At 34.5% G+C, this 27,842-nt stretch overlaps 1 protein-coding gene across 8 annotated transcripts in view; it reads left to right on the plus strand.

Moving 5' to 3' along the window:
• Window positions 1-23,305, plus strand: part of LOC149426439 (protein FAM107B) — a 173,588-nt gene extending 150,283 nt beyond the window's left edge. For 7 of the 8 annotated variants that reach the window (XM_089651564.1, XM_089651598.1, XM_089651590.1 and 4 more), the window contains exons 3-5: window positions 20,985-21,159; window positions 21,797-21,903; window positions 22,418-23,305. In XM_089651564.1, coding sequence (XP_089507690.1) covers window positions 20,985-21,159; window positions 21,797-21,903; window positions 22,418-22,554 — 419 coding nt within the window. In that variant the 3' untranslated portion in view covers window positions 22,555-23,305. The remainder of the gene's footprint in view (window positions 1-20,984; window positions 21,160-21,796; window positions 21,904-22,417) is intronic. The other variant, XM_089651625.1, reaches the window with a different exon arrangement.
• Window positions 23,306-27,842: the final 4,537 nt, after the last annotated feature.

Genomic DNA, 27,842 nt, shown 5'->3' on the forward strand with positions numbered 1-27,842 from the left:
CGTTCATTAATCGACGGACTTTATTCTTTATTCACGTCATCCTGTAAAAAATGTTCGTATTTTCCACTGTTAAATAATAATAAAACTAATATTAGATTAATATTGTACGTGGTAAGAACGCGAATTTAATTCTGAACATTCAAGACGAAATCTTAAAAGTTTAAATTATCAGATTACTAACTTGTGGTGAAATTTCATGTAATTACACTTTATTAAAATATGATATTATTATTTTTGTAATCAAGTAGCAAAAATATTTTCGGGCGCTTACATTGCTAACTCTGGCTAAACCTTATGAGATACACCAAAATAATATATTAAGGAAATGTATATCTTACAAAAAACTACAGATAAGTCCGTGATTTTTTATGTCTATCTTCTAAGAAAGAGATGTTATATTTTTTATGTCTATCTTCTAAGAAATAGATGTTATATTTTTTATGTCTATCTTCTAAGAAAGAGATGTTATATTTTTTATGTCTATCTTCTAAGAAAGAGATGTTATATTTTTTATGTCTATCTTTTAAGAAAGAGATGTTATATTTTTTATGTCTATCTTTTAAGAAAGAGATGTTATATTTTTTATGTCTATCTTTTAAGAAAGAGATGTTATATTTTTTATGTCTATCTTTTAAGAAAGAGATGTTATATTTTTTATGTCTATCTTTTAAGAAAGAGATGTTATATTTTTTATGTCTATCTTTTAAGAAAGAGATGTTATATTTTTTATGTCTATCTTTTAAGAAAGAGATGTTATATTTTTTATGTCTATCTTCTAAGAAAGAGATGTTATATTTTTTATGTCTATCTTCTAAGAAAGAGATGTTATATTTTTTATGTCTATCTTCTCCCAGCAACGCCCGGTACACGTCAGCTATTTATACATAAGTTTGATTATCGGGTTCATTCAATAAGATTTCATTCATTTTTTAAATTATCAGTCTATTATTAGTCGATATTTAATGTTGTTTGTTTCATTTTCAATTAAAAAAAGAATACTTTAATTAAATTTTAACTGTTTCGTGCTAAATGCTACATGAATTCTGAAAAAGTTCCGTTCTTTGTACTGGCCAAGTGGATGGGCAGCACACTTCCCCCATAGGTTTTTCTTATAATTTCCCATGAAGGTAAAATTCATTTTTAGTAGTACCTATACGAGAAATTTTATTCTCAGAGTGGAGGGCCTCGAGTGGAAATGGAGTGTTCCTCAAGAAACATTTCCAAAGACCCATTCAAAACTAAAAAGCAATGGACTTTTCCTTAATCAGTGGAACCTTTAATTTTTTATAACAAATTGTTGAAGAACACCTACAGTTGGATTTTAAGTGAGCTATCATTTTCGTCTGCCTAATCATTTTTTCTGCTTTGGATATTTCAGTAAAAAAACATGCTAATCTCAAATGTATATTATTTAAAATACGTTTGTGTTAAATGTACACAGAAAATAATACTGATATGAAATATTGTTAATTTATTAAAAATCTGCTCAAATTATTCGTTTTCCTGTAAAAACGGGACTGCAGGCTTATAACGAATGAATTGACAAATTTCATAACAAACCATCAGTAAAGCACGAATATGTTGTGAGGAAGTCGGAACGCGTGTTTTTAAAACTTATAATATTTTAGCATCTCGTCCATTGTATTTATTCGGACAAGGCCACCTGCGTGAACACGTGTTCAGATATATTCTGAATGATTGATATTTTATTAGGAAATGGTCATGCAGTCACATTTTTGACAGTATGATAGAAAAAGCCGTACTCATTTTTCTCCGTGTAGAAACTTTTACTTTTTTATAGCACACTTTTCACAGAAGTGAATTTCGCCTTTTATTTTATGAGTTGTCAGCACGGAGCTTCTGCAATATTCATGGACCGTGTCCACGTTGGTAGTTGGTAGTATGTTACTAACTATATGTCCGATTACGTACTTGCCCATTACGTGATACAGTCACTCTCATAATAAATCGCCAACAGCCTAACTATTTTCTCCGGTCTTCCGTAGTTACTGACAGTTATTGATTTCACGTTATATTATTGACCCACTTGCTTGCAAAATACAAGGTTTTCCAATAAGAGGTGTTATTTTGATATTCAATCGTAAAAGATCAATGGTTTCGTTGCTTGTGTGGCACGTAGCGCCGTCTTGTTGAAAGTAAACGTTGTCAAATCATCTCTCGATAGCGCAATCCATTCACCGTAACTGTTGCTCCAGCCTCATTTTAGAAAAAATAAGGTCCAATGACTCCGCCGGCCCATAAACCGCACCAAACAGTCACACGTTGAGGATAGAGAGGCTTTTCAACAATAACTCTTGGGTATTCCGAGCCCCAGATGCGACAATTTTGCTTCTTGACGAAGCTACCGAGGTGGAAATGGGCCTCATCACTCAAGATGATTTGCATTTGATTCACTCAAGTGAATTGTAATAATTTCAATGCGTTGTTGGAGCATGTGTCGTTCCATTTTTATCAATGGCGTAGTTTCTACTTGTCAAATGTCAAAAAATGACAGCTTCAAAAGTAACATCTACTGAATTAGCGGGCTATTCAAAATAACACCTCTTATTGGAAAACCCTGTAGTATATCGTTTCTATTCTGACACAAAACTTTTACTTGCTACTACACCCTAAAGCTTTACCTGAGACGAGGAAACCCGAGAAATACTCTCTTCATTCTCATATCGCGCAGTTGTTGCTTGGATTATTATCGGTTGTGTAGTGACTGCGCCCGCTCTCGAAGAAACAAAAACGCAAGACAATGGCATCTAATTCACTCTAACTTTCGGGACCCCTCGAGAAAAGTGTAAAGCAGACATTGGCGCCAATGTCTGCACCTAGGGGGGTGAAACCGACTCTTGCATAGCAAGCGTGGCAAGACGGGATGACGCTCTTGCACGGGAAGACTTTTCATTCGGCCACCCTCGTGTCTGGTCGGCTCTTTCCGCCCGGCCGCCAAAAGTCTGTGCTGTATATTTGCTTTTATTCTCACAAAAATTGGCAATGATCTATTTATCCTAAATAGTGATGAATTATTAATTTGATATATATTTCTTAGTGTATATTTTAATAATAATAAAATAAATGTTTTACTATCAAATGTATGAAAACTTGTTTACTCTCATTTTAACTTCCTTCAATAAAAATCAATGTCGATGTTTCACATGGTTATTTTTTTATGCGAGTACCTGACAAGGGTTTCAATTGTTCGGAGACAGTGAAACTTTGGCATGAATTGGGGTGGGATGTAAGGCTGAAAGAAGTGGGAAAGTAAGGAGGTAGAAAGAGGAAGGTTTGCGTTTCAGTTAATAGTACTTATTATTGAATTGTCCAGTATCATATATTGCGCCTGCAATATCTATGACACTATTAATATTCAGGAACTCCTTACTTAAGCAAAATAAATTGTTTTTGTCTTTCGAAAACGCATTACTTTTATCATACAACAGTAATTTTGCCAAACGGAACATCGAATGTATCTACAAATTTATTCCGACAGAAACTGAAGTTTGAATATCGCCTCACCTAAACCATACTTTTGTGTAATCTCGGTTAGTTGTAAACGTTGCATTTTAAAACAAAATAGAGGACCTGCATTACGATGCTTTGTTGCGCATTAATCACCGTAGTATGTTTACTGTTTATAGGTCAGTGAAGTAATGGTCGATTAACTATTGGTTTATTAAAACCTAGACAGAGTTTCCTGTAAATTTGTCGAGAAATGACCCAATTTGATTTGTTCCGACAGAATAGACAGAGGGCTTCGTGCAAAGCTCACTATCAGCTCATCCGGAAGCGGAATGAAATTCCCTACAATCTCGTGTAATTCAGATTTATGAATTGACAGATTTTTTTTAAATTGCTCTTTGTAGTCGGCAGTTTATTGTAACTAAGTGCATATACTTTGATGCATTTCCAGTAAAATCTACTTTTAACTACACATATAATATAATATGTAGTTAAAATCTTCGTGTAGTTATAGTGTAGCTACATATTGTACATATTAAAAGGGAGATAGGGAGAGGGGGCGCTCTAATATTAAAAAAACGATAATAACTAAGCGAAAATTGTGAAAATATTTAATAAAACACGACTCATTTAAAATAGAGCAAAAATCTATCTTTAAATGCCTAAAGTGCATTTGAAGATACACTGTGATTTTTTACATACCTATAACATGTTAAATAACTGAAGAATATGTATTTTTGATAAAATTCGGAGCACACTTTGCGATTTTTTTTTCTATCAAGGTAATTTCATATAATTACCGTTTCGGCTTTACAAATGTATAGATATTATCTTAAAAAACAACATATGTTTTTTAGGAACTTAAAGTTTTCAAGAGAAATATATTATAAATCGGTAGAAATTCGGAATGCGGAGGCTTAATAATCTATGTTGACAATTATGCAAGAATCTATCCCGCACCAACAAACATAAATAAATAAACAATCCAATCAATCATGTTATAATTGATTAGTTTTCAATTATTATTGATTAACAAAACTTATGAAATCCAATTAATTCAACTGCTTTAGTTCACCCGGGCAATCAGCGACCCTTAAGACCTGCGCAAACTAATCAATTTCCATTCCGAACATAGTTTATACAGCCTGATCTCCTGGGCTGCCCCAGAATCGGGGGATGCAGTTCGTCCGTGCAAGGTTGTTGCCAGAATAAATTGGGTCAGCAGCGCGGACCGGGTCTTATGAACCGGAATTGTGCACACAAACTGCGGTCCTGCCGTTTAGAGCTCCGTTGTAACGTCTCTTTAGTCAGGTGCCTCGTTTGTGAGAAAGATACAGGTTACAATCAGTGGCGGTTCGTGGTCTTTTTAACAGGGGGTTCAGAAATTCAAGAGAAGATAAACATATCTAATTAAAATTTACTTACTGTTGTCCTTCGTCCAATAGTCGAATACGGCAGCAGTCACACAACTTAAATAAAGTTAGTGGGAGGGGTACCTACATATTATTGTTTTTAAATCACTTTACACTAGACACAATTATTAGATAATGAGAAAAGTTTTATATGAATTAAATTATATTTATAATTATTAATAAAGGAAAGATCGTTTACTCCAATTTTACACCACGATGGGTCGCCTCCAAAACCTAAACAGGGGAAGCAAAATAACCGATTGGTTTCCTCGCAACCACATAACCAAGTACAGCTCGCGTACCACTCACGTTTAAAAACTCTTAATGAGAGGTCAGGACGCGGAGGCCCTTTCTTTTTAATTTACAACCTTTTTTCATAAGTATTGGCGTTATTTTTTTTATATAGACAACACTGTATTCCGCCATTGTATAAAAAAATTATGACAAAATATTCGCGACAATCAATAAACGCAAACGCATAAATAAACATATACGCAAACGCTTTCAATTTGAAATCCGAAAGAATACTGGAGATGGAGAACTGGACAAAACACAAAATTGCATAACTAGCGACGACAATGGGGCGTTTGCCGAAACTTTCGCAAATATAATTAAGGAATATAACGACTTATCTAAAAAAAAATACGAAAACAGAAATCAAAATCGGTCTACTTCAATAGGTAGTAGATTTACAAATGCCATAAGCAAACGGTTGGAGAAATGCAGAAACAAGAAAACAAAAATATGTACAAAAATGACTACAAAGTTAAATACCATAATATAACATAAAAAATAACACTTGCTTCCCTATGGTTCAAAGGTCAAACGTCGGCCATTCAGTCCGCGAAGTGCTCGGGTTTCTTCGGTTACATTCGTCAATGTTCGGAGGTCACGTGATATCACAACGCGTGTTCGACGCACACAATTTGTCTTAGTTTTGCAAAGAAAGACCAAATTTTGTATATGTCACCGTCATAGGGTCTGTACCGGCTAAAATTCTTTTGTATGAAGAGTTTGGCGCGGATTTCAACTCGCACAAACTTGGAATATGTATCGTATTTTTCGGTGGCGCGGGTTTTGAAGGCGAAATTTTAATAGCGTGCTATCTATAATGTGCTTATATTATTATAAAACAAGTTTGTTTTATTTGCTCATCTTTTAAATGGGGGTTCGCCGCATAAACGCACTTTAGAGAAAACCGCCACTGGTTACAATGTATCTACCAGCGGTATGCCCTCACAAACTCTTGTAGGTAGACGCTATTTATTTTCTTATTCTTCTCCTTCGCAGGCTTTCTGGCGTCCTGCTTTCGACCTAGGCTTCCCTCATATTTTATTAGGTCCCTGAACGATTTTTCCAGAAAGGATTGCAATGTTTGCAAAGGTTTGATCAATTTCACCAAGAATAAGATAAAATTTATTTAATGTCAAGCCACAAAGTGTTTGCTTCCTTCGATAAGATAAAATTTACCTTACTTCGGGTACATAGATTCGCCCACAACAGGCTTCTAACCTTATTTTGTTATTACTTCCATTGAATATTATTGTAAATTATTATTTCGTCTAAGAATAGATACTAATAGATATATAAGAATTGGAATGGAAGATGGAAGCTTAACGAATAAGATCAAGGAATGTGTGAATATATAACGCGGAAGTTCGTGAATATTTGATTCGGGAACAACTAGGTAATAAGCAAACAATAATTCATTCCTGTATACGGACAGTTACGAGATTGAGTGGAATTGAATACAGTGTTGTGAAAATGATGTATTTTAAGGATAATTAACAGGAAAAGATAACACACATGGGATGTCATTGTTACAAAATACGACAGTGTTTTGTTAACATTCAATTATTTTTCTTTCTTTTTGAACTTCTCGAATCACTGAGTTAGTAAGCCAAAAGTTAACATGAATAAAATTGACTCTCGACAACCTTAACAACCTACTTAACTTTAAAAAAATGAGTATGGTTTTTTTAAGGCTCTGTAAAAACGCGGAGTATTTTCATTAAGTCCGTAAACTAACATGTCCTTATTTTTTATTGGAAAATATGCTTATAAATAATAAATACATATCACACTTGACTAGTTTCTAGTCAGAACTAATCATTATACCTGATAACATGCTTGTAGCTCAAAGCCTATCAATTAAGCTACGCAATAAACATTATGTTTAATGAATTTTACGCATTTGTAAAACACGTGGAGTGAAAATAACCCGTATTAATAATATTGAAAGTATTTCGTTTGCACTTGTTGACTGTATTTTATGCACATTCTATATAAGTATGCAGTATAACTGTTTATCTTACAGGTTGTGTTGCTATGAAAACACCCTAGAGGTCAGTGTATATATTTTTCCATTGTGTAGCTAACGATATGACGTCATGGTACAGGTACCCTTTAGCTTCCCCTGGTTTGCTCCGTACCTGCCTAACACGTAGATACACAGTAGTTATGCGATAGTCCATTTCTGTCCTTTGTGACGTAAGGTCATCGATTCTCCACTCCAATTATTGTATAAAAATGTATACCAACCACCATTCCTGTTTCCGCTATCCGACGGGTGGTTTGTACAAACAATGCTTTCACAGAATCATCCGTCTAAATGTGGAAATACGTTTACAATGAGAACTCCAATAGTACATTCTATTCAGCTTGAGTGGGCGAAAGGGTTTTTTTTTCACCAATAATAATTTATTTTTAGATGTGAACTATAAACGTATCTTTGTATTCACCAGTTTATTTGTTAAAGCCATCTTATTTCTAACACAATCGTGTATTTTTAGACGTGAACTATAAATTTTACTTGGTATTCACCACTTTATTGGTAGAGCCATCTAATTTCTAAAAATATATATATATGTGAACTATAAATGTATCTTTGTATACTCCACTTTATTGGTAAAGCCATCTTATTTCGAACACAATCGTGTATTTTTCATTTCAAGTTAGTACTGAAATACACATAAATACTCAATAATTCCAATAATACAAAATTTACACCTAGGTATTTTGTGTTTTACAAGTATATAAAATATTTTCAGGATTTTTTGTAGACACTAATGACACTAATATTGTGTAATTTAAGTGTTCATATAAATGTTAAATAAACATTTGAGGTTTTGTTTGTGCTATACTTGTCTAATGTGCCTATCAATTTTTAAACGTATTTTCAAGGTTGATCCGTTTTTCAATACCAAAATTCCAAAATGAAAATTCATCGTCAGTATATTTGTGCGCTGCGGCAGGATTCGATCCCGTATCCCGTCAAGCGTAAACCGTTGCTCTGCTGATGCCCGATGATCGTATATTTAATTCCTAGTGAAATACTAAGAAAAATAATAAGTTACTTATCTTGTTTAATAACATGTTGTACTCGCTTGCATTGCGCCTACGTTATTTTTTTTCCATTGTTCACAACATTCACAAGGACGTTCTGCGCTATTGTACAGGTTTCATCTCGCGTTCATTTATAAATAGACTTCACTAACCCTGGCGTTGTATGGTGCCACTCGATGCTACTTTAACGACCGCTTTCACCAAACGAACACTGAGCGAATCGGAAGTAAAAATGTACCCCTGGTAAGGAAGAATTAGCGAAAAACTACCTATTTCCATTTTTTGACTACGCTCATTGCAATTAGAAAAATGTTGCCGAAGTGAAACTACTAATGTTTAAGTAACTGTCAGGAATTAGTTATTTGTGTATTTAATTACACACTTCTTTTATTTTACTTTCTGGTTGATCCTGGAATGCGAATGATGTTTTGCTGTTGTTTTTGACTCCGCTGTCAATACAGCAAACCCACAAACATGCGAATGTCATTTATTTACTTTACTTATCGAAAGTAAAACCATCAGCATTATAAACTACCTGGGATTCTTGCTGCAGAGTCTCCATCTTCTATCTTCGTGTCACCTGTTCCTTTACTTCATTTTACTTAACTTAACTTCACTCTATTTTTGTAATATTTATATTTTCTGTAATACCTGCATCAACTATAAAGCGCCCCTGAGGTGATATCTCACAAAAGTGGCGCTATACAAATTATCCAATAATAAATAAATAAATAAATAAAATAAACTCAGCTGTATTTAAGCGTAAGTACTGCTGTTTTAAAAATACACTTAGCCGCGTTAAACAACTTAAGCATTATAAGATAGAACCGAACGTGCTTTGTCACCAGATAGATCTAATATTCATGGTTTATTCAATCACTTTTATAGCGAAACCCCAAACCTTTCATATAACGCCTACGCACTACCAGAGATACCCTTATAATTTAGTTTCTTGCGAGATACTTTTTAGTGTTGTAAAAAAATTATGACCTTTAAATATAGCTTTTGATGTCGGCTCTGAAGCAAATATCTTGCATTATGATTTATATTATCTATGCGGCTTCTATTTTAGACTATTTTCAAATATTGTTTATTATAGAATCATTGAAAAACATGAACATTCGACAAATTACGCAAATATTTTTTTTTTCGTAGGTATACAAAAAAATAATGGTGGATAGCTTTCCTTGTATAAAAATAAATTCAGATATCAAAAAATAAAATTCAATTTTATCAAAAAAATATATCAGATAATAGACGAACCCGTTAACACACATTTGGTATTTGATGTTTTACAATCAAGTCGTAAAAATATTTTTTCGAGCACTCCATTGCTAACTCTGGCTAAACCTTATGAGATACATCGACATAATGTACTACGGAATTGTATATCTTTAAAAGGCCTACATATAAGTCCACTACGGAATATATCTATCTTCCTAAGGATAACTCCCAACAACGCCGGGTGCACGTCAGCTAGTTTGTTATAAAATGATTTTTACATTTATTTGTCCTAATTATTCCTCCTTCGTCCCGCTTTCCACATACCTCTCTACGCATACTTAGTAGTAACACGTAAGGAATGCAGCACCGTGTTATTTCGAAACCGTGTAAAAAGGGAGTCCAGTGTAATCATTTAGGTCCTGCTAATTAAAGTTTGCCTCCAGTGTCTAGTGTCTACGTAGTGACACAAGAGAAGCTTTTAAGCTCTACGATAGTCACGTTTAGTTCACATTTCGGTATTAATATTTCATGCAATTATAATTCACTGTGCATCAATATCTATTTTTATTATTTAATCTTTTTTATCTACGCGTAAACTGCGGTTATTACTCGTAGTTCAGGCTGCATGTTTATCATGATAATTGCAAGCAGATGTATTTCGCAAATTATTTACTTTATATTGGACTGTCGCCGGACTATGACCAAACTGCATGGGCTATCAAAACAGTGGATCAATAAAAGTTATGCGTTTGGAGTGTGGGGAGAAACAAAGGCGGGGCGCCGCTTGTGTATATACGATTTGCAGTAGTATTAATGAACGATGTTGGCGACACGCGTTGTGCGCCTGGTTTCGTACTAATAATGGCTCATGGCTCCTCTCCCTTTTTCATTATATATGGTTGCAATATTCCGAGCTTTATATTATGTCATGTATTTGTGTTTACACAATTGAAAAAGAGTGTTTTAGATATAGGTTGGTTGAATGGCGTTCAACTTAGCACTTACAGTAATCGTTTTGAACAGGTAGTGCACGCACCTACGTGTTTTCTTAAGAGTCGCGTTTCTTCAGTTTCGCCTCGCCTCGTGCCTTGAAGGTACTTTTTATTTTCCCGGAATACATAGATGGATATTGTTATTTCATTCCGTTCATCAACATTTTTCGTACTCCAGCAAAATATTTTTTTTCTATTTTTGGAGAACAAATAAAATTTGCACTCTTTCCAATTCACGTTTACGTCTCTCTCACTTTTCAGAAAGATATTTAAAAACCTTGGTGTATAAATGTTCATATTAGATATTTTTCTGTTTGATTATGGTAATAACTGTTTAACCTGTTTTATGTTGAACACATGAGTTGGATAAGTCATTAGATAATGCTAATAAGTATTACCTAATGATCACATATCATTTTAGAATTTATTTTCTTTCAAAATGTCTAATACTTAAAATATTATCTACTCGTAGAAGCAAAATATTGTAAATTTTTATGGGTTTTGGCATTAGATTCTAACTTTTATCATGACGTCAAAGCCTTGACCTTATTGGCAAAGACCAACGAAACTTGAACAAGAAAACAAGCAGTTATTCATTATAGCTAAAATAAGACGTGCTTGAGTTTGCCTTTGCTTACATAAAACATCTTATGTTAAAATAGGTCATCCCATTTTTGCAAACTACCGTAAAACATATACTTAGATACTATTATTTTACAAACAACCTAACCTGTATAATAGTTTTACTATATACCTGTTAATGTTATATCTAAAACTTAACTTCCATATTCACCATTCCTATTATTATATCTATTTCATTTAATCTTTTCTTTCTCCATTTTAAATATGTTATTCTCATTTATATTATAAAACTTACAAAATGTTCTGTTAACCCCAAAGAAAAGATGTATTACTATTTAACCTTAGTATGTCTAACTGCGTGTGTTCCTCCTACGTCTGTCTGTCTCGGTGCAGGAATTTCCTCGCGAGACGGACATTGAAAATGAATTATAATTTTTAATTGAAGACAAAAGCGACTGAAACGAAAATTTGAAACAAATTCGGTGACATTTAACCCAAGACCCAGGCCTTGCCGGGGTACTCTTGTAGACTTGTAGAAAAGTCTATAGATGTCGCCCATTAGAAAAAAAGATATATTTATGCAAGACACCATCTAGATTGCATTTAGTTCGGGAAGAATCTTGAAATTATGCAAATATCATTCATTTATCAACCATGCATATATATCAGATAGCAGCCAATAAAAATATGCGTCAAGAAAATGAAAATAATGTTGGTAGTTCTAAAGTAGAAGTCGTAGTTAAACATGACCGAAGGGTATAGGGTCGAATTAGCTCAGTGGCAGAACAAAGCCCTGGCAATGCTAAGATCCTAGGTTTAATTCCTAGATGCGACGATTATATAATTTAAAAAAAAAAAAAATAATAAAAAAAATTAAAACAATTTTTTTTATTTTTTATAAGCAATAATTGTTCGTCTGAAACACTCATCCACATTGAAAAAATCTCCTGATAAAAAATACATGACGCCAACGGGACACGAACCCGTGTCCATTCGATTTCCGGTCGAAAGCTCTAACCACTGAGCTATGGAGGCTTATCTCTTACCCGCGAAATTATTCAATATATGTTAGTGTTTCATTCAACAATTACTGCTTGTTACATTTTTTTACCTGAGAACAACCAACTTTATTTTATATGAGAAAGGCATTGTAAGTGCTAACTCTCTCACTAGATGGCGTTGAGACAAATTGTCTACATTTTTAGGTGAAATACTTGAACTTGTCAAATATTAATTATTATTTTTTTGATAAATTAATGTTTTTAAGACAAGATTTTATTTATGCATAGCACAAAGGATAACAATTATTTTTATAAGCAATAATTGTTCGTCTGAAACGGGACGTTGGCGTCATGTATTTTTTATCAGGAGATTTTTTCAATGTGGATGAGTGTTTCAGACGAACAATTATTGCTTATAAAAATAATTGTTATCCTTTGTGCTATGCATAAATAAAATCTTGTCTTAAAAACATTAATTTATCAAAAAAATAATAATTAATTTTTTTTTGTTAAATATCGTACAAGTTAGGACGCTGCTTTGAACGAGTGTCCCGGCCTTGTGATCTAGGAGGTGTTGGTATATGGCGATGTTCCATGGTTTATTGGAGATAATTAATTATTCCAACTTGAACTGTAAATATTAGTGGAGCATGACTGATTTAATCCCTTAGTGACCATTGTGGACTTCCCAACATCCCTACACGTGTTCTTGTATCTGTAAATAGCCTGATTGCATGTTTTATTATAACTTAGATGTGAGCTATGCATCATTTAAACTTGAATGTACCTCAAATTTGTAATCCTATCCGTAATATATTTTGATGCATAATCGTTTTATGGAGAACACGAAGAAATAAATAAATATTGCACAAGTGCATGTACACGTGTAAACATGTACCTCGCGAACTTAGCCAATAATTGTACAAGTTTCGTAGTTTTATATCCACGACGATTGTGGAAATGTCACATGTGTTTATTACGATGGTAGAATTACGATCTAATTACTTGAACCGAGGGCTTACCTGTTGTAGGTATTATTTATAAGCGAATCGTTTTCTATAAGGCTTCTCTTTACCTCGCGACACACTTTCCTGCAGCTTAAATAATTAAATCACCAACTGGGTGCATAGATAGAAAATTACACTATAAACATGCTTTCTAGTTAGTTATATGAAAACTATGTTTATTTAAGGTTGATTCTATTAGAAAAATTTACCATGAAAAAAAAAACAGGTCATTAATGTTCATTATTTCAAATAGATTCGTTGTATTAAAAAGTATATAAAATTTGTTTTATGGGGACGTGTCATTATTAGATAAAGCACTACGTGACCCGAATAGTTGCATCTAATATATTTTCATTTTCTCCTTCTCTCCGAGCAATCTCGTTTGCAATCATCGAGGTTCATAAATGTTTCTCCTTTGTTTGTCTCCAAAAGCTGCTCTAAAAAGAACGTATAAATATTTTGTAATGTACTACGAATACCGGACGGTGACTGGATTGAAAATGCGTCGGATGACCAGGTGTCGTCGTGAGTTCAATTCCTCTGCTGGGTAAGTCCTCCATCATTAGACAAGCAACATATTTCGCTTTTAGTGATAGAAGTAGGAGTTAAAAATATGTTGTTAGGTTATTCGTAATCCTGATATGTTAGTCTTTCTTTTTTATAAAAATCTTATTATTAGCACAGTTTTTATGAACACAGTATAACTACCAACTATAAGTACCAATTGCAGGCTGCATTCAACTTAGTATAGGATATGTTGGCTTTCTTCTACTCTAAAGCTCGCCGCGTCGTGTTGCTCGTACTCAACTGTTGCGCTTTTCAATATTCATTTTATTATGAAAATGTTCACCCTTAAAGCAATTCAAGTGCTTAATAAATATTTAAATGAATAATAATTGTATGTCTGAGTTTTAGTTGTACCTATTTATTGAATTTTAAACTTATTGGTCAGTGGTTAGTGAGTGGAAATCTTACGTTGAAATAACTATGTGGTTAAAAATAAATAATTTAATATAAAACAATAACAGTTACTGTTAAGTTACTAAGTTACAAAATACGAACAAATAAATAATCTACTAAAAATATATTGTAATTTTCTTTTTTTTAAACGTGTCAATGAATACTACATTAGACGGCAATATTAAGAGGGCAATCTGCCAGCCCTCTCCAACAATTATGGATAAAATGTACCTATTTGAAAATGGTAACATTTAATTTCTTTCTATTCGTAATCTATATCAATACTGATGTTGTGTAACTCTGGTCAAACGATAGAGTACCTACCTATATGATATTGTAATATTTTAACGGAAAATTATTTTAACTGTAATTTTGTCCTTCCCCTCCCAACTACTTTCAGCCTCACTTGGGGATGCCATAGTCTCACTGGCTCCAGACGGTTGGGAGAAGTTGGTACTCTTGCGCGGTATTCATATAAAAAAATAATAAAAAAAAAACTGTCACGCCGTTTCTCTGCAGCGGTAGGCAGAGGGGATAGACCACAGCCACAAAACTCTGTCCCATAATTATTTAGCTATCGGATAATCCGGAAGTTTAGGGCGGAACCCGCCTTCCTCGAGCCATGTAATGCATACGTCAGCGATGGCTTATCACAAGCCTGTGATGAAATAATATAGGGTCAATTGGTAATTTAATAATAATGTACCTACGTGTATTTAAAGATTATTCGAAGGAAACGCCGCGGGCTTCAATGTATTTACTACGAGAGTATTAGTGGTTAAATCCGAGAGCTCACCAACGTAATATCGATGCCTTTCCGCTTTAGGGACGATCCGCTGTGACGGATTTTTTTTCCAAAGGTTTTCACGCTTTTCAATAGGCGACTGAAAAGGGAATGGGAATAATCCTTATTCAAGGTTTTTTCTCGAGATCTTTCACGCGAAAGAACCACTTCCTTATTATGGGTATGGACATGAATACTAACTAGTAGTTCTGTGAACAGTAGACCTCTCATCCAAAAAAGTATGTTTCTAATTTTCTCTTATTTAATAATCAAAATCAAAATTCATAAGAAATCCAAATAATTGTAAATATCTACTTTAATACCTAATTAGGTACTTAATTATAAAACCGTATATTTTAGTAAAAAATTTTATTTGAAATCAGGAATTATTATACAATTTGTATTAAATTAATAATTTTTTTTTAAAAAACGTCACTTTCTCAGGTAGGTACCATAATATTGAAAAAATACGAATAAGAGAGTTCGAATTTACCCAACGATTTCACGTTAGAAAAAATAATGTTTATTGCAACATTAAAACGGCCACCATCTTGAAATGGAAAAAACCTACAAACAAATTTACAGACAGACAAAATGCGAAACGGTCGAGTTAAAACAGGACTAGAAGGAGAGGATTGAATACTACTGTCCCGGAACACACTCGCTTGCTTCATTCATATTCACACATATTTTTAATTCCTATGTTATTCTGACTCTTGGCGTGACCTTGCTCAAGTATTCTCTAACTTGTTCGATCATCCACTTGCATGTCACGCGTGTTCTCCTGAGCTTCATTTGTTCGTCCTCCGCTCTTCGGGTCCTAACCACCTAAGCGTCCCTTTATTTATCTTGTTATTTGTCTGCTTTATTTTTACCGTTTTCGTAAAATGTCTGGTTTTATCACTCATCCAGTTTTTTCATGTTGATGGTGATATTATGGACTCGTATATCTATTTATATAATTAAGAGTGTCTGTGGCGGGTGGGCGTGAATCTGATTTTTATATAAATCTAGTTTTATCCCGAGATTGATTAAGTATTGTACACTTGACTTTCAAAACAATAGGAAGGTCACTGTGTACAAGACGTTTCGGAAAACCACCCCCTTATCCTTCTTCTTAAAGCAGAATGTTGTTACTTCTTGATGTAATTTTGCACATTTGACGTTCAAAATAAGAGGAAAATTACTGTCTAAATCTCATTTCGAAAACTTTGCGTAAAGCCCGGGCATCGCCGGGGACCTAAGCTAGTTTACTATAAAATGAACTACAAATCGAAAAAAAAATCGCATCGTGAAAACCATATAACTAATAATATTCAATGGATGGCCGACGAAGATAATAATTTAACTTTAAATATCGTTTTTTAAATATAATTCTATTAATCGTTGTAAACTTCTTGATGGCAATTCGTGTAATGATTTTTTGTTTTCCTTTTTATAATAAATGAATATGCTTATTTCTTGCTTATTAAGAGTCGTTAACGAAAAAATCATTTTAAAATGCCCATTTGATGTTTTATTTTTATTTATAAACAAACAAGCTATAATATCCGCTGTTAACTCGTTAAACCACTACCAGATGACACTGTAAAGCTTTCACAGCAACAATTTGATTACCAGCTTTATTATATTCCTGTATCCATTCACTGTGCATTCGCCTTGTATTCTTTCAGCATATTCAATTAGATTCGCAGCTTTCCAATTTTCTTTTCAATCAGAGACCCCTTTCAAGTGTATGTCGCCTCTCATATAGCCGGGGGTGGCGCAGTCCCGTGTGCATATTCATCCCCTAGCTTTGTGGGTCAATCTAATTATGAGCTGTTTGATTTGACTGCAGCACGAGGCTGTTTGAATAGGTGCTAGTATCTCTGGTTCCAAGTGTCCCCGTCATGGAGCCCGTAAAGCTGTGACTTATTACGTGTTTACAAGCACTTGCTTTGTGCATTGGCGTGGCGCAGTGATGCAATATTGCACTTTTTCCGATCGCGTGCCGATGAAAACTTTTGGATTTTCGTCGAGGTGAATTTAGCATGTTCTATGTTGCGGTATTCATTACACGGATTACTGTTAAGTCATTTAATACGGGTCCCTATTTAAGCATTCATTGTAGTTGGATTAGCATTGTCGTAATGACGTAACTTAATATTTATGATGCGGCGATAGGACTTATTTCCAGTGCCTACGATTTTATTAATGTTTTTATCCTCAATCATTTTGTTTGTCTACAAAAACACAAAAACTACAGCAAGTTTAGTGTTCTATATCATTTCTTCGTACTTTGGGTCGCAAATTAAATTAAATTAAAGAAATTTTTTATATTGGTTTGGAAAACGAGATATTATTGCTAGGACTATTAACTTGTAGTGAAGTGTACAACTTCAAACGTAATAGCACTACCCATAATATCATTATAATGTGTACCTTCTTTTTACTGACATATGAGGGGGATTATCCAGGAACTCTCTTGTGTCAACTGCAAAAATTTTCGATTCTGATTAATTTCAACAATTTATTTTAATAATAAGATATGATTGTACTCGTATGTAAATGTTTTTTACAGAAATGCTCCCTGTTCTCAATAAACCTTGCACATTTATAAGTGATTTCCTGCATTTTTTTTTCTAATAAATAGTATAAAATAAAGTATCTATCCGCGTCTGTCTGTTTGTGCGCTTAGTTCTAAACTATACTTAGCTAAACTACGCAACGGATTTTGATAGGGTTTTCACTATCATTTAGATAATTTCTTCGTAAAGGTTTACATATATAATACTTGCATATTATATTTATAGAAAGTAGAGAAAATTCGATGTTTTAATCAAGTCGTAAAAATATATTTTCGGGCACTACATTATTAACGCTAGCTAAACCTTATGAGAAACATCAAAATAATGTACTACGGGCTACGGAATTGTATATCTTAAAAAGGCCTACAGAAAAGTCCGTTATAGTATATGTCCATATTAGGTTTTAAATTTGTAATTTATTTTTAATTTCGTCCTGTAACACATTTAAGCAACTAGGTATCACTAAGTGTAGCGTTCTTTATCCATATTTATTTATAAGCTTAAGTACCTACCGTTAATCCTTCATTGACTCTCCGAGTACCGACGCAGATCTCCATCCACCAGATTATTCTATTTTCGTAATAACTTTTTGTTTGCAAAATGAGGCTTTTGAAAATTGTACTGTCTTACCAGATAATGTGTTCATATATTTGTAAAAATGGTATATGATATACCATAAGTAGTTCCCCAGAATAGCTCAGAATTTTTTGCGATCAAGTATATGGATACAGCGGCATTCGGAGTTTAAACGTAAAACAAATAATTGAAGCGTGCTCCAGCCTCTTTATGCATTGGGATATTAATGTACTCAAATATAATTTTCTACCACAGAATTGCTCTTACTAAAGGAATTTCGATCAAATTGATTAAAATATCGAATATTATGCCTTCGTTCGTATAAACTTTTATGAACTAATAATTTAACTAATGTCTTTGCACCGATTGAAAATGATTGATATTTATTCTACATGTAGGTATACTTCTATTTGTGAGACTGAATGCTGTAGAAATGAGATCCCTGCGGCGTATGTGTGGTAAAACCGTGTATGATCGTGTGAGAAATGTAGAGATCCGCAAAGAGTGCAAGGCTGATGTAGGTGTAATGAGTAAATTTAAGAAAGTGACGCTTAGATGGTTTGGGCATGTAGAGCGAATGAGCTAAGAAAAGAGTGTAAGGAGAATATAAAATGCGAATGTGAATGATAGAGGAAGTCGGGGACGCCTATGAAAGACATGGCAAGATCAAGTGGATCAGATACTTGAGTCGGGCCATATCAATAGTCAGAATAATAGAAGAGTATATATGACACGATGTATGAATGTGAATGAGGCAAGAAGTGTGTGCCAATACCGAGTTGTTTGGCGGTTCGTCCTCTCTGACTACCCCTGCGGAGAGACGGCGTGATGGTTAGTTAGTTAGTTAGTCTACTTGTGGTTCTTCAGTGATATTTTTATCATACGAGTATGTAAAAGTCTCCATAATACTATAAAGCGCAATATCCACCGTTAACGAAGCTAAGCTAAGCTAGTACTAACATAGTTTAGCTTAGTTTGCATCGCATCGAGTCTTTTTCATACTTCCATACACGCTTGTGGTGGAAACGAAAGAATGAAAAATACTCAACTAAGTTAGTACTAGCAAAGCTTCGTTCGCGGTGGATATCGCGCTTAAGTCTCTGTGTGTTCTGCGATTACAAGTTTACATAGCGCACTCGTAAATAATTTGTCTAGTAATTTATTACATATACCGATGTGACACCGAAATGAATTGTTCTAAGCCAAGGTCACCTCTTATCGTATCGTACAGTATATTATAATACTACATATTGGTGTTAGAGAGACGCACTCGACGCTATATTACGGGTATTGATAAGCAATAGCATGAGAGAGTCGCCCACATTTACCTTATATGGTCATGTTTCTGATATCTAGGTACTCTGGTAATTTATATTTTCGGGTAGCGTCACTTTACTTTGCTTACATTATTTTGGATTAAGAATTTGATAACAACGACATGCTTGGAATAAATATTATCAATTGTTTATCTCTGGTATTTAAGTTATTAACGAGATTATCAATAATAATGTCGATGTAGGAAATTAATAAAAAATCCGGACATGACGAATGTATTCTCTTTTTTTGTAAGCGTCTAGGAAATTATAAATATTTTATTTTATCAATCGGAATTTAGATATACATTATTGCCTTGTTGTGACTCAATGCTGTAGAAATGAGATCCCTGAGGCGTATGTGTGAGTAATGAGTAAAATTAAGAAAGGGACGTTTAGATGGTTTGGGCATGTAGAGCAAATGAACGAATATAAGGAGAATATATTACGCAAATGTTAATGGTAGCAGAAGTCGGGGACGCCCGAGGAATACGTGACAGTGAATCAGATACTTAAGTCGTGCCATGTCAAGAGTCAGAATAATAGAAGAGCATACATGAGACGATGTATAAATGTGAATGAGGCAAGGTGTGTGTGTGCCAAGAACGAGTTGTTTGGCGGTCCGTCCTCTCTGCCTACCCTTGTGGGAAAAACCGTGGAGTTCTGGCATCATTTTTTAAATTATTTTGTTTATCGTGAAACCGCACAACGAGTCGTAACTGCTCCCAACCGTCTGGAGCCAGTGAGACTATGGCATCTCCAATTGGGGTGTGTTGTGAGGCTGAAGGTAGTGGAGAGGGGAAGGAGGTGGAGTAGATGAGGGTAGATAAGTACCTGGCTATTCACATCTGGTCGCCAAACACGGCTAAAGCCAATTCAAGCAACGTTTCGATTCTGAACGGTGGTCTTAAACCAGGGTAATACTGAGAGTATTTTTCACTCTGTAATTTACCTCAATTGTACTACATATTATTTTAAAAGAGTAAATTGTGAAATAACACAAATTAATCAAATAAAATTTAGTTGCGCACGCCGGGATTTGAACCCGCGAACTCTGGCTTGCTAGTCGAGAGCCATACTCCTCGACCACGGAGGCCGTCATAAATTTCTAGATCAACTCAATTTTTGTCAACACGCATATAGAAATATACATATAGTTTATAAATATCAATTTTACTCACAATAAGAACTAGTATCTTGTATTTTTCGTTTTCATACAAGACATGCGAGAAATAGACGTCAAGTGTCGATGACATGTGTACGACCTCCCTCCAGGACTACTGTATTTTCAAAATGAACAAATTTCACGATTTCCAAATTAGTTCATTCATATTTATGACTAACTGAGATAGACTGCGAGTATTTCCATATAAGATCTAAAGATATTTTCCTCGTTTTCCAACAAAATGTATTATTGGGTGGATCCTGCAGACAAGTTGGCATATGACAGTATTGTTGGTCTACCTATTTTGTTAAATAAAAATAATAAAAATAATAAAAAAAAAATAAAAAAATAAAAATTACTAAAAATATGTTGTGGTCAAAAAGCATCAAAATTCTTCTTTTAAAGGGTGGAAAAAGATGATGAGGTGGTTATTGGAAATCTCATGTAGACAGTAGCCTCCTTTTGCCACCTTGCCCCCATCGATCAGTACAATTACATCAATGAGGCCACCAAAAGAGATGTTATGATATTGACTGTATACCTAGTTGTTTTTTTTAAAATAATAATATTGTTTTTTTTTTGTTACAGTAGCGACCCCTGGTCGTGTGATGGTGCAAAACGACGGGTCGGGGGGCGGCGGCGCCGCGGGGAATGGGGCAGGGGAAGGGGGAGGGCTTATCGCACCCCGCCGTCTAGTCAACCCCTGCCTCGAGTCCAGCCCCCGCCAGGACCTGCACAGGGAGTTGCTCTTCAACCAGAAGATGTGAGTTATCTACCCTTAATTAAAACCTAATCTGACTTATCCTAACCTAATTTACACATACTCCTTTTTATTTATTTGGCGCTGAGAATGCTAAAACAAAACGTCATAATCAGTTGACAGTGTTGCATTGTGTTGAATTATTTTATAGTGTCGTTACTGATATTGTCAATTATTTCCAACTGTTGATAAAAAATAATATAATATAAAAAAATAATAAAATATTTTATTGCGAAATATTTTTGCATAAAAAAAACAAGAATTTTGAAATAAATTATTGAACTCTTTTACTTCTAGCATCATGTATTATCACCTCCCTTTCTGATGCCCTTTACCCCCTGCCGCCCTGTACATTTTTTATAGTGCTAATTCGAGCATGCCAGTAGAGAATAATATGCGCTTCGATTGTACCGTTTGATCCAACCCATTCCTAACCTAACCTTACTTAACTAAATCTGCAAGTGGATGGGACTAAATACGCTTTGCTAGTTTGATCAACACCTTTGTGGAGGCCAGTGTCCCAAATTGTATTGCACCCGGGTAATGCCCGGGTCTTATTCCTATATGGTCAAATTAGTGATTTCATAAAGTTTTCAGTAAAGAATTATATGTTTCTAATGTAATTTGTTTCTCCTTCCAGTGGAAAGAATGTCCTGAATCAGAAAAGTGAGCTGGAGCGAGCCCTCTCCAAACACAAGGAGAAACAGGTCATCAGCCAGCAAGAAAAAGAACACAAGAAGGCCCCAGGTAAATATTTCTAGTGCAATTACTGCCTTAAATTGCTTCTTAACCCTTTAAACCCTACAATCTTGAAAAACAGCCTGAAGTGATGTGTATAGGGAAAAGCAACTTATACCCATTTGACATTAGTACCCCAAGGCCCCATTATTATTATGTAAATGCAGGAGATACTTTTGTCTCACGAACCCCGACACCACGAGTGGGTAGCACCTTTTTTGAGGTTAGGTTAAGTCCCTGGGTTGAGAATGTCAAAAGTTTATGAGATTTAGAAATATGAAAGTATTATATCGTTCCTACGCCGACAAAACTTACCTGAAAACTTAAACTGAATGAAAACTTGTTGACTTTTGTCTGATCTGAGGGACAGTATGGTAATATTATTTTGAAGATTCACTCAAATAGTTACATAAAAAAACGTCGTTATCACTAAGTTAAAGTTTCTGCAGTTTGAGTTCTTCAAATGTAAATAAGAAACTATTAAAATGTATGTTCTAATCATTCTGTTATTTCATATTTGCAGAACTCGAAAGGGCCATTGCAGAACGGGCGAAGCGGTTAGAGGAGTCCATGAATAACAAGAACGAGTCGGACAAGATCGAAGCAGCCGTCAATCCCCAGTACATAGAAGCCAGAAATCGCTTGAGACATGCCAAGTGAATTCCCCACACCACGGAGGTTCTTAGATTAAGTCGCCAACAACAAGATGTCGAACAAAGTATTATTTATAATGGCACCGTTGCTTCAAAAGGCTTTTGTGCTCATTGGATGTGCATTTTAACCACAGAATCTGTTATCGATCAATAAACCCATTCGTTATCAACAATTATTAAGAAGGAGGACAAAAGAATTTCTTCATTTAAAATGATGCATGCTTTTATTTAAGATTTCCATTTTATTTTGACAAATTATCGAATTTTATTATTTTATAATCTCTCTTTTTAATGTAATAACAATAATTAAACCTTTATTTATCTATAGACAATTATTATAAATTAATCATAAATTGCTAGCTTGAATTGCTCTGATGAACCCAATTACCAGAATTATTAATCTTTAGAATTTAAAACAAGATAACCGCTAAACGTTTATCAACACAAAATGTATATTTATATTTAGTATTACTCTTTCTAGAAACAGTTCTTTCAGATCTTAAATAAGCAAAGCCTGGAGCAAAATATCTGTTTGCAATTGATGAATATAATCCAAATTGTGCCATTATTATCACCAAGACATCCAGGCCCGAATCTGGCCCACTCTAACTTGGCAGATATTATTGCTTGTCACAGTATAAAAGACGACAATTATTTTCTTATCAATTTAAATCATTGACACAGTTTTATGTTCACCCCATGTTGACTTATCTCATTGTATATAAGTAGTTGTAAGTGTAATTTTAGTGTAAGTTTAAAATCATCATAAATTGTTCAAGCAATCTAGTGGAATTCTAAGGAATTTAATAACCACGTTAGCACTAGTCTTTTAGTGACTGCGTAAATAGGAGATGTTGAAGAAATCTGTAATTTTGTTTTATTACTATAATTAATGAAATGAGAGGTATAAAAGCAAAACCGACATAGTCCAAAGTAAACATTCAGCATTAAAAAAAAAACTATTTGCATGTTTCTCTTCAAAGATATTAGAAGAACGAGATGTGCTATGCGCAGTTCGTACTGAGTGGAATTGTTTTGCCGAGTGTCGCCGGTTTTGTTCACCAATACTACTGCACACCTTCGCTTGCGCTAAGGTATCCGCACTAATACATAGAACAGATTTCTGTGCGTACACGTCCCGATACCGTTCAAAGTACCCTAATTAGGTAGTACTCCGGCTACGGTCTGGCGGCCAACATAGCATATCTCGTTCTTCTAATATCTTTGTTTCTCTTACACTGTTTTGGTGATTTTTTTTAAAATTGCAAACTAATGCACGGTTTTTTAGATTTGTATTTTCAAATCGTTCATATTTTAATTTGTTTCTACTCTAAAAACAAATGTATTTTGAATAGCGGAGGTTTTGTAGTTCAACTCAACTTATTTGTATTTTTGATTCTGAACATTTGTTAGAATTGCAGTTTTACACTTCAAGCAGCACGGCGGTCATGTTGGATTTGCGAAGTACTTACTTGTTTTCTGGCTCGTGATTGGTGCACTTCGAGAGTGGCGCTTTTGAACCTCACCAAAGGTGGAAAAGAGGTCGTTTTGCATTTGACCACCGTTTTAAAATGTCTTAGAATTAAAATTAAAAATAAATCTTAAATTTTTGCTTTGGTTTAAAGATTGTATAGTGTAGAGAGTGAAATACAGATTACTAATCTTTAGGTCAAAATGAACAAAGTGTGGAAAGTGGCGGTTTTGCTTTTATACCTCTCATATGTACAATTAATCTTGAGCTTGTAACGTGCCACACAAATACCTTTCACAATATTAAAACGTGAAGTTTTCACATAAATATATATAATATGTATATATACCTTTCTTATTGTGTTCATCTCTTTTTTCATGTCGAAATAGACCATTATAAAACTCTATGATGAAGGAGTACTTATAGATATTTAACAAAAACTTCTCAGTTCAACATTGCCAATGCATTATTAACACAAATTTATTCAAATTGAATTGTTGAATTTCACAATATTTTATTAGTATATACATAAATTATTTCTCAACTGTTATCCTTATAATATTTAAACAATAAATGACAGTCCTGTTGTAATGTTAACTGATAAAAATCTATAATTTTTTTTTCTTTCAAATCGATGCGTCCTACATATTGTACCTACTCTTTCTTTAAATCTACTTCATAGTTTGTGTAGGTACTATAAAAAGACTCTTAGGCTAAGGACTCACGGAGCGATTTTTACCCGCGCCCGCCGCGGTTGCGGCCCCGCAGCCTTTGTAGAATGCAGATATTTATGTAAAAAATTAAAGCACATTTCACGACGCGTTTTACGCCCGCGGCGTGTGCGATTGTTTGCGGGGCCCGCTGCACCCGCGGTTATCTTGTACCGGCGGGCGCGGGCGCGGTCCCGCAGCCGCGGCGGGTTGCTCCCGCGCGCTCTGCGATCGGTTGGCGGGCGAGTTAGTGGAACTCAACTGCCCGTCTTGCAACCGCCCGTCTTGCGATAATCAACCGCCAAGATTGCGGGCGATAACCGCAACCGCGGCGGCTGCGTCACTGCAAAAAAGAGCGGTCTCGTGAGTTTTGAAAATAAAACTCCATTCCGCCACCGCAGCGGGCGCGGGTAGAAATCGCTCCGTGAGTCCTTAGCCTTAGATTGAATACCTACTTTACTTTAGGGTGTATCGCTAATAGCTAATTAAATTTAATGAACCTTTTTAAAAACAAACTAAACAACCTGCATGGAGCTAGATTCTTTATTAGAGTTAGTTTCCTATTTGTCAACCGCTGTAATGTGCAGTGTAGCATTCTAGATCTCCCGATTGCTCACTGGTTATTCAATTCGTCATGTTCGATATGAATCATTTAAAATGTCAAAAGTATATTTTTACAAGTCTAACATTGTAGAGATACCTCGTAGAAACAATAATAATTAAGGTAGTGATTTTATGTCAATGTGGAGCACTATATATTTTTGTAATACTTTGAACGTAGTAGGCACCCACCTGATGTATCCTGTACGGCCACAGTCGTGCGTTGTTGGACCTGTATTGTGCAATTTGACTGAAAATATGTGATTATTACAGAAAGATTTCATTACCTAAAACTTATTTTACTAATGAGCTTGATCAATCAAGTTATTTCTAGGTGTGTAGTGATATCCATTCTTGTCGAGCTTTTAATCCACTTTAATTTTTGTATTCTTCTGAGAAGTTTAGTGAAAAAGAAATTCTAGCTTTGGAAATGTTATGAAAAGAGATAACTTTCGCCATACTTTGCTTCATCGAAAATGCTGTTATTTTATTATTTTTAACTTCGACCGGTGGCACTTAAAGCAACCGGAATATAAACAAATACTTTAAGTTTAATAAACGTGCTGATTTTCGTTGATCTTACGGAGATCACCTCGTATGCGTTTGTGCAAATTCGTCAGTGAGATTGAACAATCTCAATGATGTAATGATTTACCTTATATTGTATAATTCCTGATTTAGTTATTAATTTTTGTGTAATGCGTCTGTAAGAATATTTAAAAGTAAAATAAAAATGTGTTTAAATTAAATAATTCTTTTTTATGATTTGCACCTCGTCCAATTGAATTTATGAAACCTGCAGGGCTTTGAAGTTGTATAGTTAAAAATGCGCCTGATGTATTTCATGTTTGCTAACTTCATAACTCTGAAGATATGCAATTTGCATAATCACATATTAACAGGCGTTGCACTTTGCCAATGGAGTATCGACAATCTGCGTAGCTTTGAATTTGCGTAGATTGCGAGATCTCTCTTCGGCAGGCGCCAAATATGTTTTTAATGTATTTCTAGCTTGCAAACTTCAAAGCTCTGGAGATATTACACTTATTCCAGAATCGTTTTTAATAGGTGTCGCGCCTGGCCAACTGAATATTTGCAATCTGCGTAGCTTGTGTAGATAGCAGAAGCTTCATTCTTCAGGCGCGAAAAATGCGCATGGCAGAGTTATAGTTTGGAAACATCACAGCTCACGAGCTACGCACATTTGCTGGATAGTTTTTAAAATGCGTTGCGCCTTGCCAATAGAATATCTGCAATGTGCGTAGCTTTAAAGTTGTGTAGATTGCAGGTGTTCTTCGAAAGGCTCAAATAATGCGCCCGGCATACTTCATTGCTTTGTAGCTACGAACATGTGGAATATAGTTTTTAAAAAGGCGTTGCAGAACATCCGCCATCTGCGTAGCTTTGAAGTTGTGTAGAATGCGTCATATTTCTTCGGCAGGCGTCCAGAATGGGGATAGTATTTTTAATTTTGCTTCATATATCCATTCGTATTACAAGTATTCGTTGATAAATAAAACTATTCTTACAGTTATATTATTTATAATCCCTTTGTTGAAAGTTTTTTTTCATATGAATACCGCACAAGGGCGCCAACAGCTCTCTGCTAACCTGAGCCCTTGAGACTACGGAATATTGAAGCGGATACCCTTGTGGGCGCTGGAGGCTTTCAGGGGACAGCAAACGCTCAATGAAAATGGGGGAGTTAAGGAAATCTAGAACGTCGACAGCAGACAAATCCTATCTATAAGAATCCGACAGAATGTAGCTGAATTAAACAAAAAAATGTTAAAAATGTTTGTTGTAATATAACATATTTTAAGGAACGATTTCAGGAAATTTCAAACATAGACATATCAGACTGGGTGGTGGATCCTTTTTCAAATGTCAACACAGTAGGATTATGCCAGTTAGAAGAACACCTACCCATTGTCGTATTTGAGTTAACGTGGATTTAGTTCTGTAGCAACGTTGATAACTAAAAGGAGAAATCGGCTGCAAGTTATTGAACGCTGCGACTTAGGAGCTATTTTTAAGTGAATTCGAGTTGCTATTAACAAACTTGTCGAAATGCGTCAGATTCATCCTTCACATTAGATAAGTTTTAAATTCAAAGCTACATTTTAATGCTAGTAAAAATACTTCTAAATAGGATATGGGTCACACTCTATCTAATCTATCCATATAGTAATACACATTTAAAAATTATATTTGCAATAACTGTTTTTAAGATACGCAACATATGGTAGTGTAAAAGGGTAAGTTTAAAAATATGAGGGGCACTAGACTTTTTTTAATCTCAAAGTGGGCCTAAGTCGAAATAAGTTTGAGAACCTGCGATCTAAACACAAATTTATAGTTTTAGACTTTTCTAATAAAAAACTTCAGCATTATAACTCAATATTGTTGTAAAGTTTTTTCTGAGAGCTTCACTATTTAAGAAGAGTATTTTTAAAGAAAATTATGATTGAAGAATTATCATCACTTACCGGACATCCTTAATAGGTATGTGAA

The sequence above is a fragment of the Hesperophylax consimilis genome, chromosome 1 (assembly GCF_061612785.1).
Source record: "Hesperophylax consimilis isolate HC1 chromosome 1, BYU_Hcon_1.0, whole genome shotgun sequence".
In the NCBI taxonomy this organism is placed as follows: domain Eukaryota; kingdom Metazoa; phylum Arthropoda; class Insecta; order Trichoptera; family Limnephilidae; genus Hesperophylax; species Hesperophylax consimilis.